The sequence below is a fragment of the Lissotriton helveticus genome, chromosome 3_1 (assembly GCF_964261635.1).
Source record: "Lissotriton helveticus chromosome 3_1, aLisHel1.1, whole genome shotgun sequence".
NCBI lineage: Eukaryota > Metazoa > Chordata > Amphibia > Caudata > Salamandridae > Lissotriton > Lissotriton helveticus.
This window is the reverse complement of record NC_136061.1, coordinates 220642080-220663283: the sequence shown is the minus strand read 5'-3', so window position 1 is coordinate 220663283 and position 21204 is coordinate 220642080. Positions and strand designations below refer to the sequence as shown.

General features: G+C 47.3%; 1 protein-coding gene across 1 annotated transcript in view; it reads right to left on the bottom strand.

Moving 5' to 3' along the window:
• The window catches only part of SRRM3 (serine/arginine repetitive matrix 3), a 244216-nt gene that overhangs the window by 126275 nt on the left and 96737 nt on the right, over positions 1–21204 (bottom strand). The window contains exon 3 of the mRNA XM_078679649.1: positions 3867–3947. Within this exon, the coding sequence (XP_078535775.1) occupies positions 3867–3947 (81 nt within the window). The remainder of the gene's footprint in view (positions 1–3866; positions 3948–21204) is intronic.

Below are 21204 nucleotides of genomic sequence, written 5' to 3'. Positions count from 1 at the left end.
TGAGGTTGTCGTTATTTATGACACTTAGGTTGTGGTTGGGTTCCCTGTTTGGATTAGAATGAATGGTTTGAATTATTCCCTTTGGACTCATGTTGCTATCTGTGTTAGACGTATAAGACTTGAGCAGGCTGTCAATTTCCTTGGGCATAAGGCTGGATGAGCTTCTTGGACGAGAGGCTGCATTAGGTAGGGGAATGGAATTGGAGATGGAAGGGGAAGAGGGATGGTCACGGGGAGCTGTGTCAATAGTGCTGGCGGGGGCTCTGGGCCGTTTAGGACTAGATAGGAGAGGGCTTAACAGAGGGAGATATTCAAGTGAAAGGGATTTCAAACCGTGGAGTTCGAGGGAGAGAGAGTGCATCTGGAGGGAGATATTGTCCAAGTGTGCCAGCAAGTCTGGGTATTGGGAAAGGGGGGGAAGTTGAGGCAATTGAGTGTGGAGATCTGGGGAGGGAGGTAGGTGTCTGAGTGTGTTAGAGGGGACCGAGGCGATAATGGGTGATTCAATGTGAGAGGGGATGTCCCTGAATATAGTCGGTGTTCCAGGATGCATTGACCAGGATGGATGTCTCCCTATAACAACATGTTTCCGTCCTGGGTCCCCTCTAACAACCTAATGCATTTTGGGAGTTGCATGCTTGTTTTTCCAGTAACACCAGTTGCAGTAACACACCTGATTGTGTTCAATTGCAAAAGGAAATTCCAGGGCTGGAACCTGTGGTCCTTAATGACATGGAGTCACGTGGCATCATAAGTATGTGCCACCCCTTAAGTATGTGCCACCCTTCCCCACCCCCTTACAAAAGAACTTCGCCCTACAGTCATTGGACCAGCTCCAGCTGTACCCATCCTGATTTTCTTTTGGAAACGCTCATTTTTGTCACACCTACACACTGGACTGCGCTGAGCAACTATGAAGATATTGACCTGGCTGACTGATGAGCAAAGCCCATATTGTGAAGTTGATTTACTCCCTCCACTAGGATTCTAGCCCACTGTACTATAAATGCTGGGATATCTAGGCACATACTTTTCATTCCACAAGTGGGACTACAGTTCCCAGCATCGACTGTATGCTTTCCTATCCATTGGGGAGGCCTCAAAGTTCTCTGGTTGAGTATGTAGCTCCTCACATTTGTTGTGTATGGCTGGAAATGGGTGCTAGCTGAGGGATCAACTAGAATAAGTAAATGGATGCCCTTTAAACTAGTTCATAGTGGTGGGTCGCCCCACTTCTAATTCAGCAGTACACAAAAGAAAAAGAAAATGATAATAACATGTTATTATCATTATATTTTTCTATGCGGGGCTCGGAGCAAGGTGGGGGCGGGGCTGGGCTACGTGACGCCAAGCAAAGTGAGGAGTGGTTTGCACTCCTCTGAGTGAGCATGACGTTTTGGCCAGCACTCTTGGGCCCACCAACGGTCATGCACACTTGGCATGTTCTCCATTGGGCTGTGTTTCTCAGCCTCTTTAAGAACATGCCCAGCCTCCCCAGGCACTGCTGAGCATCCACACAGGACTCCCAGACCAATCACGACGCTGCTCCTGCTGCATCGTGATTGGCTGGGAGAGTCCAGAAGCGACAGTGTCGTGATTGGCTGGGAGAGTCCGGAAGCCTGACTACGTCGTACTATGTCATGGTAACCCTGGGCGTAGTTCGCGTAGTAGTGCTACGCGTAGCTACGCGAAGTGCACTTCGCACTACGCGAGCTACGCGTAGCACTACGTGAACTGCGTAGTGCAGAAGGGAAATGCTGTTCGCAATGATTGCACAGTGCCGGATGCTTGTTCGCACTGTGCAAGCGGTCGTTTTCTGCAGCTTGAGTAGATTTTTACTTGAGCTGCAGCTTTCTCAACGCGGACTGGTAGTTTTTCATCGCGAGCGGTCGCGAGCATACACGACCACTTGCAATGAGAAACCTGACCTCCGCGCGTTCAGAATCTCGCCGAGAGTTTTTTTTTCCACGCAACTTGATGTTGCTGATTGCGAATGAGGAAAAGGTCTCGCCGGGATGTCATTTTGATTGCTCGCGGTCGCCAACTTGATGTTGAGGATTGCGAGCTAGCAAAAAATGCCAACTACGCTATGTGTTTTTGCACTGTGCTATGTGCAATTCGCGCGCGTAGCGTAGTTTTCCGCCCAGGCCTAATGTCATGTTTTGTTTGTGTCAGTATAGGCTATTTTGCTGGTGCTTTGAATGGCATTTTCAGTTCCTTTGGGGACACCTTCAATACTTTGCTTAAGTCAGCCATGCTAACTGCTCCGTGGATGGTTGGTGAAGCCCCTACCAGCTGCTATAGCAATAACCTCTATGTTATGTTAGGTCAGCCTGCACAGCAGTTTTCACTCTGGGTTTCTAAGTTCAGTGCTATGAGTTTAGATTTACTGTGAGGCCTTGAGTTCAAAGTTATGCTTAGAAATAGGGAAATACTGCGTATGTGCTCTCTTTACAAACACTGTTATATTCAACAGCAGGAGTTCCTCGTCCTTTCTAGAACAAGAGCTGCTTTTGACCGATAAAAATAGTCAAGAGCTACAAATGACTTTGACAATTGTTGTGGTAGTGATCACATCAGACAAGCCTCAGGAGTCTGAGGAGCCGACTCCACCCCCAACCATAGCGGTCTTTGTTCTACCAAAGCAGAGGACGGTGGGCCGTTTTCCTCCTTGCTTGCATTAGGGTCATGGCACCATTGCTGCACCACTGATAATCCAAGCAGCCATAGATGTCAGGTCCCTCAGCTGTGCTTGCCTCGAGGACCTATCAATACATTGAGGCTCATTTAGGATTTAGCAGAGCAGGATCCTTGTGTAAAATGGCGGAACTACTACCCTGCTAAATTCAAAGGAGATAGAAGCGCTAGGGTTCTTACAGGAGAGACTTAACGGCCATCAAGGAGCTCTGACGCAGTGCTACATCGACCAATGGGCAGCATTGTCTGTGCTTCCAAGAGCCCTTCCTGTGACATTCATTTTCCTCCTACAACCGATATGTAAAGCAGATAAAATAATAGCCCCCAGGCTCAGGGAATATACTTCTTGAATTTTAGGGTCCTGGATGACCCGAAGAGGTCATATGGACATACAATTTAAATGTCGTTGGTCGTTGGAGAGGCGATAAGGGTACACATTTGGGTACACCGCAGGTCCTTGAAGTAGGGTGTTGAAGACACATTTGGACCCAAAAGCGGGCATTGTAGCCACCCTCCGACAAGCTAGCATCAATGTCGCTGATCTGAGTACCTTGTCTTTAACAGCCTTCCTCTCTTTCTGGTCTCTTGCTGCACTGGGGACCTCGTAGATGTATAGCTCACAGTTGAGCTGTTGCAACTCAGTTACAAGAACATATTCTCATGTCCCAGTGCATTCTGAGCACAGCAGGCATGCATATAATATAACTACAAGGTCCATAATGCAGCGGGAGTCCAAGAAAGAGACAAATAACTGTTAGAGCCTAGAAACGCACCTGAAAGCCCGTATTTCTGACTGGTTGGAACACTACGGGACGATTCACAAAGGTAAAGTGAGACGAAAGTCTAACTTTACGACTTAAGTCTTACTTTACGACTTTCGATATTCACAAAGAGCATTTACTATGCCCTTTGTGAATACCGAAAGTCGTAAAGTTCAACTTTGGAATTCACAAAGGCCTTTTAAAATTAGTCAATTCTCTTAGTGAATACCGAAAGTCGTAAAGTTCAACTTTGGAATTCACAAAGGGCTTTTAAAAGAAGTAAATTCTCTTTGTGAATACCAAAAGTCGTAAAGTTAGGCTTCCATCTCACTTTCCCTTTGTGAATCAGGCCCTAGGAGTTTTGGATACATCTGCTCATGACTGAGTGTGTTGCATCTGGACACTCACCGGCTCCTTTTGTGGCCAGATTTCTTCTTCTTTTTCTTCCTGGGCCGAGGCGAACAGGAGCTGCTGAGTCCTCTTTTCAGCCTATGCCAAGAAAGAGTAAAACACACATTTTATGCACAGAAACGAACCAAAGGTAGACAGTCAAAAAGAAAACGAGCTACAAATCATCAAAAAAAGCCTTTTCAGATAAACCTTCTAAAGAAGCTCGTCAGGGGTGCAGTGCCTTTTGCATGGCACATCAAAAGTTGCACGTTAGGGGCGTAGGTATGTTAAGTCTGGCAGACAACATATATCTCATGTCACCTCACAAGACGAAGAGCTTTGTGCTTGATAATCTGTACACTGAGGTATGATTCAGAGGCAACAACCTGCTTCTTGGAGTCACCTCCCCCTGAATGTGAGCCCTGGCTCCATAGGTGACATGCCATGAACTCTTGAACTAATACCTCTCACCCCTATACCATATACGACCTGCCCAGTCAAGTTTTCGACCATCAGCCAAGTTATTTACCATTGTACCCAAAGGGCCTGTTTGTATGTTCCTACCCTGTAGCAGCTCCTGGGCTCAGCCCCTTATTGGGCATGCGTATGCTACTGACATCCTAATACTAACAGACTGCATAAGTGCAGAGACTAGGGACAGACAGATGCATGTCATGGGCAGGCAGCACAATGGCCCTGATTTTTAAGAGCTTTTATTCTGGGCTGGGCAAATTTGGAGCAGTCTGGGCCTCTGCTTGTCTGTCCACTGCCAAACCATGAAACAAACATGATGCCGACTCAGGACACGTGAATAATTGGACCCAAGACAGGTGTGACTCAGCTGAGTGGGAGTATTTTGGCTGCAACCAACCTTTCTGTGCTTAATATTCGAGGATTTTAAAGAACTTCTATCAGGAAATCTTTCTTTGCGATTTCCTGCCTCAGATTTTCAGATCCTCGTAAATCTGGGTCAGTGTCAAAAAGCAATTGGTGATGCGTGGATACGCCCCCAGCATCACCCATTGTGCGCCCCTTCGGTGGACCAAACTATGGTGAGGAGGCCCATATATACAAATCGACGTTAAGCCATGTAAAGTGGCTTAGCACCAAATTGTAAATATGGAGCGTCGGAAAAAGGGACGTTCCGGCGCGCAATGTCCTTATATACCTGCCCCATAGAAGGTTATTATAAATTGCATATTCTTCGGACAGTCCCTGCTGCAGGACATATCTCTTATATATAATGTAAAGTGACATTTAATTTCTAATGGGAAATGCTATCAAAGCCGAAGCCACACCTTGCAAGTCACCCAGCTAAAAGGACCAGTGGAATAGTTGTATCCCAGTTACCAAACCCCATTATAGCAGTCAGGACATATGACATGACGTATATTCTGCGTGAGCCCAGCTGCAGTGCATTCAAATAACAAGCACACTTCTTTTAACATTGTGATTCCCCGATTCATCAGCTGTAAGTTCAACAACTGATAATGCCAAAAATGGGAGGAGCCCCACTGAGCCTCTAAGTGGAACATCTGTGGCTCAATATAATCTGCATTAACTTTCTCTATTTTGAAAGTATAGCATGGCGACTCAATGAAGTCGCACCCTGCAGGAGGCCGAGGTCAATCATTGGTTGACGGAAGGACATTTCTCAGGGAGCTTACATGGGAGAACTGGGCTGGGTCAGGAAGGAGGTGAGGGATCATCACAACTGAGCCTAGGGTTCAATGTTTTATTTTTTTGTGCATGGAAGTTTAACAACATAACATGTACCCAGGGCAAAAAGTACATCACTTTGCTCAAACACAGAGCATGGCTGGCCTGGAATTGCCATTACGATTGGCTGGTATTCATCACTAATGGCTGCTTCTTTCACCCGTTAAAATGCTTGGCCTAATTTCCTACAAGGATATATTCTGCCTGCAGTGGGAGACTTCTCTGCTTCCTGCACTGGACAATTCCTGCCTGCCAGAGACCTTCTGAGAGATCTTTCTCCTGCTCTGCCTTATCATCTGCTTCTAGCATTGACTCCAAGCCTGGCACTGCCAGTCTTCACTTACCCACAAGGTTAGCGGGAGTCACTGTTCTACCAATGAACCTCGCTGACCCCATTAAACTTCCCTCCTGAGGCTGAAAGTTGCAGAAGGTCCTGAGACAAAGGGATCTTAAGTGATTGAAAGATTTGTCAGCCTGAAAGCTGCTTTATAGAGAACTCCTGTAGAGGCTAAAGAAGTGGGCAGGAGTCTTAGGATACAAGTCCTGATGTTCTGAGGAGCTTTCTTGTGTTCTGATTCAAAAAAAGTTTTTTCAAATCGCAACACAAGGAGAACACCGGCTGCGGGTTACTATGCCATTGCTGATGTTGTCCATCAGATAGAATTTTTCCGAACATTGGACTCTGAAACATTTGGTATGTACAAGCATCAATATGAATATACTGTTTTTACTTTGTGAAGCCCTGAAGAAGTCTCGTTGGGAGACAAAACGCATTGGCTATGATCTACTGCTTTGTGAAAAAAAGAAATAAAGAAAAATTCCTTTTACACCTTGGATTGGGATATCTTTCCATGTGTCTACTGTCTGTGAACACAGACGTTGAACTGCTAAAAATTGCTTCATAGTGCTGAACCCTTTTATTTAAATGTTGTTGTAGGACTTGTTCCTAGTTAAGGAGCATAGAGGGGAGTGCTCCTTGGTTCTGCGCACTACTTGATACTTTGGGACAATGTAAAGCGCAGTGGGTGTCTTCTTGGTCACCTCTAGGCACCTTGTGGTGGTGACAGCAGTGCATGTATAAAAGAAAGGCACTCAAACAGTTGGGGGTGAAATCAGTGGATTCCATCCCTAACTCGAAACAGGTGAACCCCAAAGATTCAAAAGCTGCAAATCAGGAAAGCAGCTCACCTTCTCGCATTTTATGTATAAACTGTAATCATTATCGTCGTCTCTAGTAATCATATACTGGTGTAAAATAATAATAATTATAAGTGTATTCAGTATTAAGGCCTTAGCTGCGGACGTTATTTCGGCGCAGTGCTGGGCGTTCCAAAGAGTGGGCGGGCCATGTCGGCCGTTGAACGTTCGCAGCACCAGCCAGGTAGTGCTCCGAACGTTCAGCGGCCGACAGCAGCAGCAATGGGGTTAATGTTGGCAGTAGTAAAACCAGTTATAATTATGTTCCATTGGAATAGTAAAATGCTATTCATAGTAATAATACATTATTATAAACATTGTGTTAATGCTGTCATTAAGGATAATACCATCAGTTACATATTCAGTTATATAGGTTTTACTTGTTGTTTGTTGTTATAGTTACATATTCAGTTATATAGGTTTTACTTCTTGTTGCTTGTTATAGTTACATATTCAGTTATATAGGTTTTACTTGTTGTTGCTTGTTATAGTTACATATTCAGTTATATAGGTTTTACTTGTTGTTGCTTGTTATAGTTACATATTCAGTTATATAGGTTTTACTTGTTGTTGCTTGTTATAGTTACATATTCGGTTATATAGGTTTTACTTCTTGTTGCTTGTTATAGTTACATATTCAGTTATATAGGTTTTACTTGTTGTTTGTTGTTATAGTTACATATTCAGTTATATAGGTTTTACTTCTTGTTGCTTGTTATAGTTACATATTCAGTTATATAGGTTTTACTTGTTGTTGCTTGTTATAGTTACATATTCAGTTATATAGGTTTTACTTGTTGTTGCTTGTTATAGTTACATATTCAGTTATATAGGTTTTACTTCTTGTTTGTTGTTGTAGTTACATATTCAGTTATATAGGTTTTACTTGTTGTTTGTTGTTATATTCAGCGTTGTGCTGCTCTGTCCCCTGGCCTGCCGAAGCAGCGGGGCAGGACCTGACCAATGGGCTTGCGCAGTCAGAAAACACTGAATTGTCTCGAGTAAATACTCATCAGCCAAGAGGCCGCGGATTAACGTGATAAAGTATTTACTGGTCAAATCCAATAGAAACTGATCTGCTGCGCCCACCCGCCAAAGTAGCAAAAATGAGAAATTAATTTCAGCCAATTAATAATTAATCCGGTTTTAACATCTTCATTATAGGCTGTCAGAGAAGAGGTGGCCCTGATATCCCCAGAGGAGCAGGGATGAAACGGACCGGGAGTTATTGCTTCATCCGGAAGCAGACATGAGCCACAGGGCGCTAACGGGGCACTGGGATTCTGCAGCCCTGCCAAGTATCAGGGGTGGCCTTAGGCATGTGCAAGCTGTGTACCTGCACAGGGCCGCCAAACCCCAGGGGCCGCCATGCTGATATATATCCTTAATATAATAATCCTCTGAGGATGGATACATATTTGCGTGGCGGCCCCTGGCAGGGATTTGGCGGCCTCCGGCTCTGTTCCACTTCCAAACACCCTGACCCCCCCTCTTCGGGGCCCCCGCCCGGACCCCCTCTTCCGGGACCCCCTACCTACGCTCCCTGCCCAGGGCCGCCATGAGCCTAGAGCCGCCCCTGCAAGTACCACGCATCAGGTGTTAGACAAATGCATTTCAGTGCACTTAAATGCATTGGCACGCATTTATAGCGCCTCAGCTGTCTGGCAGAGCGCTCTTAATTAGCACCTCCAGACTGGGCAAAGCTTAGCTGGCAGTGAGGGGTCCTTGTGGCAGGCTTGCGGGCTGGCTATAATGTTTCACCCAACAGCGCAGAAATTTCACTGATGTCATGGCAGTGTCACGAGAGTCTTCTGTCTCACGATTTGTTTACCAGTACGATCAGTTACAAGGGCACTAGGTTAGTGCCCTTCAAGTTCTGGTGCTTTTCAGCAGTTTTAAGATCTTTTGAGAGTTTTTTGTTGTCAAATGGGTGTAATTTCTGCTATTTATATGTTTCCCTCATCGTCATTGCTTGATTTGTGCAAGCAAGAAAGTGTCACTCATAGTTGGTGAATTTCACTCATAATTACACTGAAATTATCAAAATATCACACATAAGCAATCTGAAACCTTGACAGCTATTTTTCTCCTCTGTAGTATTATGCTGTCATTGTGTGATGTTACATGGCATGGGAAAAGTGGGCATTGCCCAGGGCCCCCACTTTCCAAGCCCCCCCCCCCTTCCCCCCCAAGAATGTGAACATTCTATCTGTGTATTCCATTCTCTATCTAGGCCTCTCTAAGTCTCTGCCTATCTCTACATCTGTCTTTGACTCTCCACTCCTTGTCGTCTTCAGGATTTCTGGGGTCCCAGACAAGACATATTTCAACTATTTTGTGTGACCCTTTTACAATGTAATACATAATGCAGTATTGTTTGGCTTCATGAGAGCTTGAGTTAACAAGAAAATGGAAATAAAATAAAAATGTGTCCCTTACAGGGCCCCCCAAAGTTACTTTTCCCGGGTCCTCAAAATCATTAAGATGAAACGGAGGCCTCCTTTTATCGAAATCCAGCCATTTTCTATCATATCAGTGTTCTTTGTGAATCGGGCCCCGTGTATTCATCTTTAATCCTTGTACAGTCAGTGATGCCTTCTAGCAGCAGTCCTATTTTCCTGATATATTCGGCAGGGAATGAGGAAGTTCATCTCATTTACCACAAGACTAATCTCACATTGTTGTCAACAGCTCTCCGCTTTGCTTTCCATATGTCACCGAGCCGGGGCTCTTTCAATCCATAGTCTGTGGTCTCTGACCCTGTACTTGCTCATCAGTCACCTGTGCTTGGAGTCCTTGCCTGTGGTTACATGTTCTGCTACAGGTTGGGCCCTATCTAGCATTCTGTATCATTTCAAGGTGTTTTATGTCTGTATCTGTGCTTCCCATTGGGCTGAATATATCAGTGCGTAGCTTATAAAAGAAAAAAACATAATGGCCAGTGAGCAAAGGGGTGTCCTGCCGGCTGCTGTCACTACTAGTTAGAGCTAGGGATAGTGAATACGAAGGGGCCAACCCATGCCTCCTTCCACCTCTACCCTACACGCCCTGCCTTTATCTCTTCTTGTGTGCTGTCTTTCACCCCGTTTCCTCCCTTTATCAGTCTTATCTTTCTTTTCTTCCTTCTTTAGCCCTTATCTGACTGTCACTCTCTTGCTTAGGGTCAAAGTCTGATGATGAACATATGTCCAGTTTACCCGGTGCACCTGAAGCACTAATATTTATTGCATATTAGAAAACAAAACACCAAATGGTGGTTTTAGGACTAAGCTGTGTATATATATCACTATATTATTCAATTTTAACTATCCCTTTTATGTTGATCGTTTTTTTGTATTGGTTCTTATTAATCACACAAATAAAGTGTCATTGTCATTGTCATATGTCCAGATCTCGTTGAGCTCTGCCTGCAAGCACCTGCACAAATGAAGCTCACGCTGTTCTCACCACTGTTTCACACAGGTATCCTTTCCTGGCTTGAAACACAACTTAGGAGAGACAAGATTTAACCCCTCCCATGCTCATGACGAGCTCAGCTCATCATGAGCCACGGTTCCCGTGTGCTCATGACGAGCTCAGCTCGTCATAACGGTTAGAACGCTCACACGCGGGGCTAATTCCCCTGCTGTGCGAGCGTTCTACAGAAATGGGTGTGGCCGTGACGAGCTCAGCTCGTCATGAGCACAAGACCACCATGGCTCATGAGGAGCTGAGCTCGTCACGAGCTTAGGGGCGCTGTGCGCGCCCCCTCCCCTCAGCACAGCGGGGGAATCAGCCCCGCCGGCAAGGGGTTAAAAGTTATAAAGGCTGTAAGAGAATGCTACAACACCTTCTGTGTAGCTGTGTAGTTCAATTGTGGTTTTCTATTGTGCATTATTGTGTTTCTAGGGTTTAGGTCTGTCTATGAGATTGTGTGGAACAAAAAGGCTGTGCAACCCAAGATGCTTTCAATTTGTAAAATACTGATCCCAAGGAAAATCTACCACAGGCTGCGTAGATGAATCAGATGAGTTAAATGCACACCACTGACCTATGGAGGTAGAAACACCCAAGTTGCAACTTTAAGCACAAAATAAAAACACGTTATTATTGTAGTGAGTGAAAAGTTACACAACACATATTATACAGTCACTAGTGTGATCCTGGTGCGCGCTGACAACTACCATGGGCAGTGGGGACTCTTCCAAGCGAAGGAGGGGGTGGTTGGGGGCTTTTATTCAGCTCGAAGGGTCCGCATCACATTGTTGGATTGTAAAGCGGGCAAATTGCGTTGATCTGGAGGGGCTTCACCTGGGTTCGCGGTGATGACGTATTTTGCTTGTGGTCGAAGACCCTCGATCAGCCTGGCGGACTTAGCTCTCGGCTCCATTTTACTCATACTAGAAAGAAAGGGCTGTCAGCCTGTCTGAGCTTCGAGGAGCCTCTAGAATCCACAAGTAGGCAGGTTTCATAGAACACCTGGATAGTCCTGACAGACTGATGCCTCTGAGAGGCCAGCAGGGGCGGTGCAGAGTCAGTCATCAGGCACCGGCTGGAATGCGGCAGAATCTGCCCTTTCAGAGCCACGCGACTGGCAGGAAATCTCCACATGTCCTGATGGAGCGGCCGCCCCTGGCAGGCTCCTCGTGGAGCAATCAGAGCAGACTAATGCAGCTTGGGGTTGCCTGGATACAGGGGCTCGGGGAGGGAGACGGGAGGAAAGGCCGTGTGCAGCCGAACGAACTGGAGGAGGCTAGACAGCGCTCTCGGGTACAGAGAGGCGTGGAGGTCGCTCCTGGAGGGCGCCCGCAGTGGCAGCACACAAGGGAGTCACAGTGGGTTTGTTGAGTGGGAAAAGCCGTTTTCAGGAGCGTGAAGAGAATCCCTGAAGTAAGAGAGTGGCACGAGAGGTTACAGGATGCATGAGTGTGATGGAGCAAGGATTCGCATGTAACGCGCCTTGCTTGTATTCATGAACCTCGAATAACCCTAATTAATTAATCAACCTGTCTGTTTTATTAATTTGCCCCTTTTCGACACTTGTGGGTGTCCGAGTGAAGCTTGCCTATGTGTTCACTAATCCTAATACGCTTGCTATCTAAGATGGCTTCTGCTACGCGGGAATTTCTATTGCGCATGCATCGGTCATACCCATGTGACGTGACGTACTCGCAGTTCTGTAGGGAACTTGTTTGCACTTGCGCATTAGAGCTAAAATGGCTGCTTTGTGTTCTCACATGCGAAAAGCTTGCATTGCTGCTTTTGCCTTGTCGTTCGTTCTGCATTATTCCTAATGCTATAGTCATTATAAAGTAAAGGGTATAGAGTAGAGATTCATGGTATACAGTGTATTCATTTTTTCTGTGTTCTAAAACTGTTTCTATTTACTTTTCATGTATCGTAATCCTTGGGCATGAGGGACGGGAATATTCCATTTTGAAAATCCTTTCTGCGCATGACAGTCCACAGCCAGAGGATGAACTCTGTATTCTTGAACCCAAGCCAGATAGAAGCACCAGCCAAGATGCGCCTGGGAACTCACGTCTAACCCCACTAAGAAGAAGTCAAAAAGACTACAATGTATTTATCAATAGACTGTCCATTGTTTCACGAACTGAAGTCATCATGTGAACCTGAAATTTGGTGTGCCGGCATGAAAATTCTAATGAGGGGCTTGAGAAAGCTCAAATCCTAGGAGGTGTGATGACCTGTCCTTTCTTTTGTCCAATCGAAATTGGGGATCCTTACACTTGCAACATTTGGGGGGTGGAACACTGACCTGGAAAACAGTATAACTAGTCTAGGTTTAGCTAGAGAAATTGTCCGACTTGTCCGAATGGCTGACCTGTCAGTGACCCAACGCACTCAATAGCTGATCGAGAACAGAGGTGCTGCGGAGCACTCTGTCGGACAGATTCACAGACCCAATCGGGGTTTTGGGAACCTTAAGTGCTGGTGAAGCACTTTGCTGGGGAATTCGATAACCCGGGTTTTTGATGGATAGCTGCAGAGAGGTGTAGCGCAGGCGTTGCAACTGAACTGCGGGTGCTGGTCTCAACTTTGGTGGTCCTGTCCTGATCCTAATCTGGTTTTCCTGTCCTGGTTTCCATTCTGCACCTGCTGGCCTACTGGCAAACTGCATTCCTTGGGGTTCCTTCTGTCCTTAACTGACCCGTGGCCAGGGTTGGTCTCCACACCATTCTAGGTAAATATAAATCTGTGAGGGGAACCCATTCGCGTCCTTTATTTTCCTTGCTTTTAATAGTTAAAGTATTACTTGTCCATTGTTCCTTTTCTTACCCTCCCTATCTTGATCAATAATAAAGTCATACGTTTTGCGGTTTATTAGCATGTTCCATTTTTCCCCATCCTTTAAGCAAATTGTGACATACAGTTCATGAAATATAGATGTTCCCTTTCTTTACCCTTCCTTTAGCGGAATTAAAGTGGTTGTTCTGAATTATTAGCGTGTTCCATTTCTTAACTTCCCTATAGCTACATGGTTATTTCACAATTCTCGTCATTATAAATCAAGTTCCTTTGCTTTATTCTCCTTTATAGTAATACTCAAACTTGTGACATTCTAGCATGTCTCTTATTTTTCCCGTCCTTTAGACACACCATTCCAAGTCTAATTTCTGAAATTTCTTACTAGCATGTTCCCTGTTCTTACCTTCCCTTTAGATTTCTAAATGGTTGGCATAATCTATTTTCTGCATGGTTATACGATTTTCATGATTTTGGTAATTGATAGTTTGCTTGCTGTAAACTTCATGCTTTCTAATATTGATGAAGACTAGATAAAGGTTTTCAAAACTTCCTGAGTTTGTGGTTATTATAAAGAGTGCAAATGTTATAAATGGTTATTTTAGACTGCTTATCTTTACAGCTAGCTCCCTGATCCATTGTGATCATAGGTGCCAAAGGACAAGGATTGGTAAGTCCAAGGTATAGGAATTAGTTAGTATTCTGGATTACTGGTAGTGGAGTGTAGGTTACCCGATTAAGAAATATGGTGATTTGGGAGGAGGAGCTTAGCGCGCACCCAAGATGGTCGCGTGAGCTTAGAGCTCCCGGACCTTCGCCACCTCCATCGATTATCCTGTACCCTATCCTGACGTAGAGGACAGGTTCTTATTGGCGCGGCCCTGCTGTTCGTTTCTCTGTTCTCGGACTTCGATTTGGACCCCGGGAGCCGGAGATATGGACTTTTGAACATTTTCGGCCTGCTCCATGGTACTGCCCCGGGCTTGGTTTCCCTGCCAGCCGGACGGTAATTGAACAACAACGGATCCTGTGATTCTCCCCCGCCCGGTCTTCTACTTTCAGTTTTGTTTCTCGTCTTTAGACCCCTTTGACTTTGCCTCGATTGCCCTGGTTTTTTGCTCTCCGCCTAACCAAGACACACCATCTGGCGTTCCGGCCGTTCACTATTCATTGCCTGGTGGTGGATCCTCATCTTATTCTCCATATTGCTGCGGGCGCATCGAGTGTAGCCATTTTCACTAGGTCTCAAAATACCCTCCTGGGCGCACGACCTAAAATGGCCACCAAACCTGAGGGAGAAAAACGCAAGACCAGACCGGCACTACGAGGGGGTCCCGTGCAGTCTAATGTTATGGACAGATATACCCTCGCTAAGGGCTCTCCGGGCGGATCGAACAAACCCCAGGCCAATATTGGAGATGAATTCCCGATGGGTGAAGATCTATCGTTGAGAGACGTCATGGGCGCCATTGCCGGGATGAAGGCCACACTGGGTCAACAGTATGAAGCCCTGACCCACATGTTGGACACGGTCGCAATCGATGTTACCCTGATCAGGGCTGATCTTGCGAAGACTAATGAGAAGGTCAAATCCCTTGATCTAAAGACATCTAGTCTTGTTACTGACGTCTCCGACTTACAGGCCGAGGTCGGTAACCTGCGATCCGCCCGTGACTACCTCTCTCGCCGCTTGGACGATTTTGAGGGCCGTGCACGACGGAACAACGTCCGTCTGGTTGGTGTCCCGGAGACGTTGGAAGCATCGCCGGTTGACCTGCTGGTGGAGGACTTAGTCTTAAATCATCTAGCGCCCAAGGGCCTCAGCAAGTTTTTCGCAGTAGAACGTGCACATAGGATCCCGGGTGGCCCGCCTAAGCTGGGAGCCGCTCCGCATCCCATCATTGCCCGGATTTTTTACTTTCGGGACAGGGATGCGATCCTGCAAGCTTCCCGCCTATCTGGTCCTACGGCTTATGAAAACACCGCAATTAGTTTCTACCCGGACTTCACCCAGCAGGTTCAGAAACAGAGACTTGGATTCCAGGGGGTGAAAAAGAGACTGAGGAACAGAGACATGAAATATGCTATGCTTTTCCCGGCCCGGCTACGTGTGGTTCACAATGACTGAACATTTTTCTTTGATCATCCTGGAGCGGCGAGTGACTGGCATGACGCGCTTCCCCCGGGGCGGGATCTATCCGATCTTTCGGGACACTCCGGTGGAGCAGAGGGCGACCCGTTGAGCAGGAATAGGGAGCGAAATCGGCTCCCGGACCAACGTATTGACTTTCAGCAGTGGTTTGAGGATATGCCACTATTATTTGCTAATATGTTGTCTGATTGGGGTGTGGGTGGGGGTTGGGTGAGTCTTCCTCCTCTGGGGTTCTTTTCGTAGAATAGTTGTATGCTGGGGCGACAGGCACACTGCAAGTTGGGGTGGCTCTTGAGTCTTACGCAGGGGTGCGGGGTGGGGGGTGTGATGTATGAGGTTTCTTGGGGGGTTAGGGGGGCAGTTTACGTTTCTTTGTTTTCATCAAGGCATAGTATTGATGATCTTCTGTTTTACAGTGTCGCGTCTGGTGTGGGGGGATGGGGGTGACCTCTGGGATGGGGGGTAGGGGACTAAGGTTACTGTGTTGGAACGTTAATGGGTTGGGAGATAGGATCAAGCGGGGTATAGTTTTGCAGCTGCTGCGACGTTTGTCCCCTGATGTGGCTTTGCTCCAGGAGACGCACTTGCTTGGCAATACGTGCCATGCAATGAATAGGCGTGGCTATCGTCTCATTGCGCACTCAGGTTTCACTTCTGGCTCCAGGGGGGTGGGCATCCTGGTTCGAAACTCCCTCCCTCTTGCTGTTGACGATATTATCCTGGATGATAGGGGACGATACGCCGCCATTGTGGGGCGCTGGGAGGGAAGGGTTATCACCCTGCTCTCCGTCTACGTGCCGCCTGGTCTACAGACTACTACCTATGCCGACCTGGGAAGGGTGATCTTGGGTTTCCCCGAGGGTTTGCTTGTAGTGGGTGGGGATTTCAACTCTGTATTTTCTGGGATGTGTGATCGTTACCCTCCCCGTGAAATCGCGAAGTCTCATTCCTGGTTGGGGGACTTCCTGGAGGCTCTGGGGCTTACTGACTGCTGGCGCCTGCTTCACCCTGGGCAATTGCAATATACCTTCCACTCTGGGGCCCACGGTAGTCTTTCGAGACTGGATTACGTGTTGATGCCCTCCTCCCAGGCCTCCTCCATAAGGGAGGTGAAACATCTTGCTAGGGGTATCTCGGATCATTCCCCACTATGGTTGGTTGAGGACGCGCAAGTGGGATCGGAGGGTAGAGTGGCCCCGATAAACCCGTGGTATCTCCATGATCCCAAGGTCAGAGCGGACCTAATTAAAACGATTGACCAATACTTTGCTGAAAATGTGGGTTCTGTGTCCTCCTCTGTATCGTTGTGGGAAGCATACAAAACTGTTATTCGGGGCCAGGCCCTTTCCTTGATTGGCAATGTTAAGAGATGTAGGCGGGAGGAGGTTGTCCGTCTTGAGCACGAAATCACTGTTCTTGAAGGGGAGTTGGAGTCCGAGGTCACCCCGGAGAGGCTGCACCTTTTGGGTCTGAAACAACTTGACTATAGAGCATTGGTGACTGACACGGCGAAAGAGATGAGCAGGGAACAGCAGGGACGTTTGTATGATGTGGGAGATAAGGCAGGTAAACTGATTGCTTGGCTGGATAGGAGGGAATGTGCGAGTCGGGTTGTCCCTGTGATTGTTGATTTGAATGACGTGAGTATCACTGACCCTGCTGCTATTGTTGAATATTTCGCTGATTACTTTCGGGAAGTGTACTCCCCTGTGTCCGATAGACCTGAACAAGACTCCCACTTGCTTCTGCGCGATATCTCGCTGCCATGCTTGTCCGACCCTGATAGGGATCTCCTGGAGGCTCCGCCTGCGGTTGAGGAGATCGCGACTGCCATACGTTCGGTTCGCTCGGGGAAGGCCTCGGGCCCTAATGGGCTCCACATTGAGCTCTACAAGCTCCTTCCGGATGTGATAGCATCGTATTTAAGGTCGATGTTTTTAGAATCACTAGAGACGGGCTCTCTTCCTTCTGACCAAAGATTGGCTTCCATTGTGGTTATTCATAAGGCTGGTAAGCCACGTGACCGCTGCGACTCTTTCAGGCCCATATCCCTGATTAACGCTGAACCGAAGATCCTGGCCAAAGTGCTTGCCAATCGTTTGGTTTCAGTCATAGGCGACCTGGTTCACCCGGATCAATCCGGATTTATACCGCACCGCAACACGGCATTGAACCTCCGGCGCCTGCATGGTGTCCTTGCGCGGGCGGAGACCCTACGTGAACCGGCCATCTTGGCGTCTTTGGACGCCACCATGGCGTTTGATACGCTGGAGTGGCCATATCTTTGGGCGGTTCTCTCTAAATTCGGTTTCGGCCCCACATTTATTAACTGGGTAAAATTGCTTTACGCTGACCCCTTAGCCCAAGTGGTGGTGAACGGACGTGTCTCGACCTCCTTTGCTCTCGGTAGGGGAACGCGCCAGGGCTGCCCCTTGTCCCCTCTTTTGTTTGCCCTAGCTTTGGAGCCGCTGGCGGCCTGGCTGAGATGGGAGCCGTCTCTGAAGAGCATTAGATGGACTCCGGAGTTTGAGGATCGTATATCCCTATATGCAGACGACATACTCTTGTATCTTACATCGCCCCGGAAGTCGTTGATCTTCCTTTTCGACGTTTTGACTTCTTTCCGTAAAAACTCCGGTCTTGTCATCAACTGGTCGAAGTCTTGCGTCTATGTCCTCTCCGGCGAGGCCCCTCTCCTGCCTCGTGGCTGTCCTATCTCGGTGGAGCTGGAGGGATTCAAGTACCTGGGTATCTTTATCACCTTGGACCCTGTGCTTCGTTATGAACGCAATTTGCTGCCCCCTCTTCAGCGCCTCCGTGCTGATGTGACTGCATGGGGTAGGCTCCCTCTTTCTCCTCTGGGACGAGCGGCGCTATTTAAGATGATGTCGCTCCCACGGTTTCTTTACGCGCTTCAGAACACACTTGACATTGTACCAGCCAGTTACTTTCGGGAGATTGAAAGTCTACAAAGACAATTGATATGGGGGGGCCGTTCTCGTATTGCCCTTTCAAAGTTGACGCTCCCTTGGTACGATGGGGGCATTGCGCTCCCGGATATTCGTCGCTACTATTGGGGCTCTCAGCTGGGGGCCATCAACCACGGCACTTACGCTCCTTTGCCGAACCCGGCTTTTGAGATGGATAAATGGCTACTGCCCGGTGGAGATTATAACAGGGCTCTGTACGCGAAATCTGCCGGCACATCTCTCACGGGCCCCACTAAGTCAGCGGTGCAGGTGTGGTATCGTGCTACAGCAGCTATGGGGTGGGTGGACAAGCCAACCCGTGCTACTCCGCTTTTTGCGTCGGAAAAATTCGGCTCCCTCTGGAAGTCGAAGGGTTTTGATAGGTGGGATGTGATCGGTATCAGCAGAGTTAATGATGTATGGATCAAGGGTAGAGTCAAGACGTTTGAGGAGCTGAAAGTTGAGTACGACCTGAATGACAGGGAATTCTTTCGGTATGCACAAATCCGGCATGCGGTCCTGACCGTATTTCCCCTGGGTTCGGATATTCCGGAGGCGTCCCCGCTTGAAGATCGGATACTAGATGGACACGTCCCTGATAGCACGATCTCGCTCATATATAAAAAGTTAATTAATACCAGAATTGACCTACTGGATAGCCTTCGAGAGTCATGGACTAATGATGGCCTAGAACTCGATGATGAAGACTGGCAGGCTGCGATCTCTTCCCCGAAGGAGGTGGCTATCCCGGCGCGCCTCCGGTTTGTCCAGCTCAAAATTCTTCATAGGGTATATGTGACTGGTCCTCGTCTGGTACGCATGGGATTCTCGGCGGATGGGTTGTGCAGGCGTGGCTGTGGTATGGTGGGCACGTTTCTCAATATTATTTGGGAATGTCCTGCTGTGCTATGCTACTGGACTCGCGTGCATGAAGTTATGAGTGAGGTCACGGGTGTGCAATCACTGCCTGAAGCGCGGAGATGTCTGTTGAATGTCTGGGAGCCGAATGATTATGACCAGGCGCAGCTTCGATGGGTGACCTTGGGTAATATGATTGCCAAGAGAGACATTGCCCAGTTATGGGGAGCCCTGAAGTCACCTACAGTTCAGGTGTGGCAACAAAACATGGACTGGTGCATGTTTAGAGAAAAGACTGTTTATGTTTCCCGTGGCACGCCCCGTAAATGGGGGAAAATTTGGACTCAATGGAACACATACCGTGGTGATATATGTACTCCCCTCCGTCCGGAACTGGATGCTGACCTGTTCTACTCCCACCCTGATGTTTCCTCCGCAGGAGTTTAGATATTTTGTTTGCTTCTTGTCTCCTCCCCCCCAATCTCATCGTATATTTCTGTCATTTGATTTGCATATGTACCCCCCCCCCCGGCAGCGAAGAGACACGTTTGTATTATATTGCCTTGTCTTTGTTTTATTTCTGGGTTTTTTGTTATTTGAATTCGATAAAAAAGATTTAAAAAGAAAAAAAAAGAAATATGGTGATTTGAATTTATGGGCCCAAAATGTGCATATGGTAAAAATTATAGTCGGGTGACCTGCGCGCTCTATCAAGTGTGCAAAGACCTCTTTCAGGAGGAAGAAGAGAATCCCTGGAGTAAGAGCGTGGCACAAGAGGTTAGAGGATGCATGAGTGCCCAACTTCATCTTTCAGGAGGAAGAAGAGAACCCCTGGAGTAAGAGCGTGGCATGAGAGGATAGAGGATGCATGAGTGTGCAAAGACCTCTTTTTGGAGGACGAAGAGAGTCCCTGGAGTAAGAGCGTGGCACCAGAGGTTAGAGGATGCATGAGTGTGCAAAGAAGTCCCAGGAGCATGATGAAATTCCTGAAGTGAGAGCGTGGCATGAGAGGTTAGAGGATGCATGAGTGTGCAAAGAAGTCCCAGGAGAATGATGAGAATTCCTGAAGTAAGATCGTGGCATGAGCGGTTAGAGGATGCATGAGTGTGCAAAGAAGTCCCAGGAGAATGATGAGAATCCTGAAGTAAGGGCGTGGCATGAGAGGTTAGAGGATGCATGAGTGTGCAAAGAAGTCCCAGGAGCATGATGAAATTCCTGAAGTAAGAGCGTGGCATGAGAGGTTAGAGGATGCATGAGTGTGCAAAGAAGTCCCAGGAGCATGATGAAATTCCTGAAGTAAGAGCGTGGCATGAGAGGTTAGAGGATGCATAAGTGTACAAAGAAGTCCCAGGAGCATGATGAAATTCCTGAAGTAAGATCGTGGCATGAGAGGTTAGAGGATGCATGAGTGTGCAAAGAAGTCCCAGGAGCATGATGAGAATTCCTTAAGTAAGTGTGTGGCATGAGAGGTTAGAGGATGCATGAGTGCGCAAAGAAGTCCCAGGAACATGATGAGAATTCCTGAAGTAAGAGCGTGGCATGAGAGGTTAGAGGATGCATGAGTGTGCAAAGAAGTCACAGGAGCATGATGAGAATTCCTGAAGTAAGAGCGTGGCATGAGAGGATGGAGGATGCATGAGTGTGCAAAGAAGTCCCAGGAGCATGATGAGAATTCCTGAAGTAAGAGCGTGGCATGAGAGGATAGAGGATGCATGAGTGTGCAAAGACCTCATTTGGCAGGAAGAAGAGAGTCCCTGGAGTAAGAGCGCAGCACGAGAAGTTAGAGGATGCATGAGCGTGCAAAGACCTCTTTCAGGAGGAAGGAGAGAATCCCTTAAGTAAGAGTGTTCCATAAGAGGATAGAGGATGCACGAGTGTGCTCAGAAGTCCCAGGAGCATGATGAAATTCCTGAAGTAAGAGCGTGGCACAAGAGGTTAGAGGATGCATCAGTGTGCAAAGAAGTCCCAGGAGCATGATGAGAATTCCTTAAGTAAGAGTGTGGCATGAGAGGTTAGAGGATGCATGAGTGTGCAAAGAAGTCCCAGGAGCATGATGAGAATTCCTGAAGTAAGAGCGTGGCATGAGAGGTTAGAGGATGCATGAGTGTGCAAAGAAGTCACAGGAACATGATGAAATTCCTGAAGTAAGATCGTGGCATGAGAGGTTAGAGGATGCATGAGTGTGCAAAGAAGTCCCAGGAGCATGATGAAATTC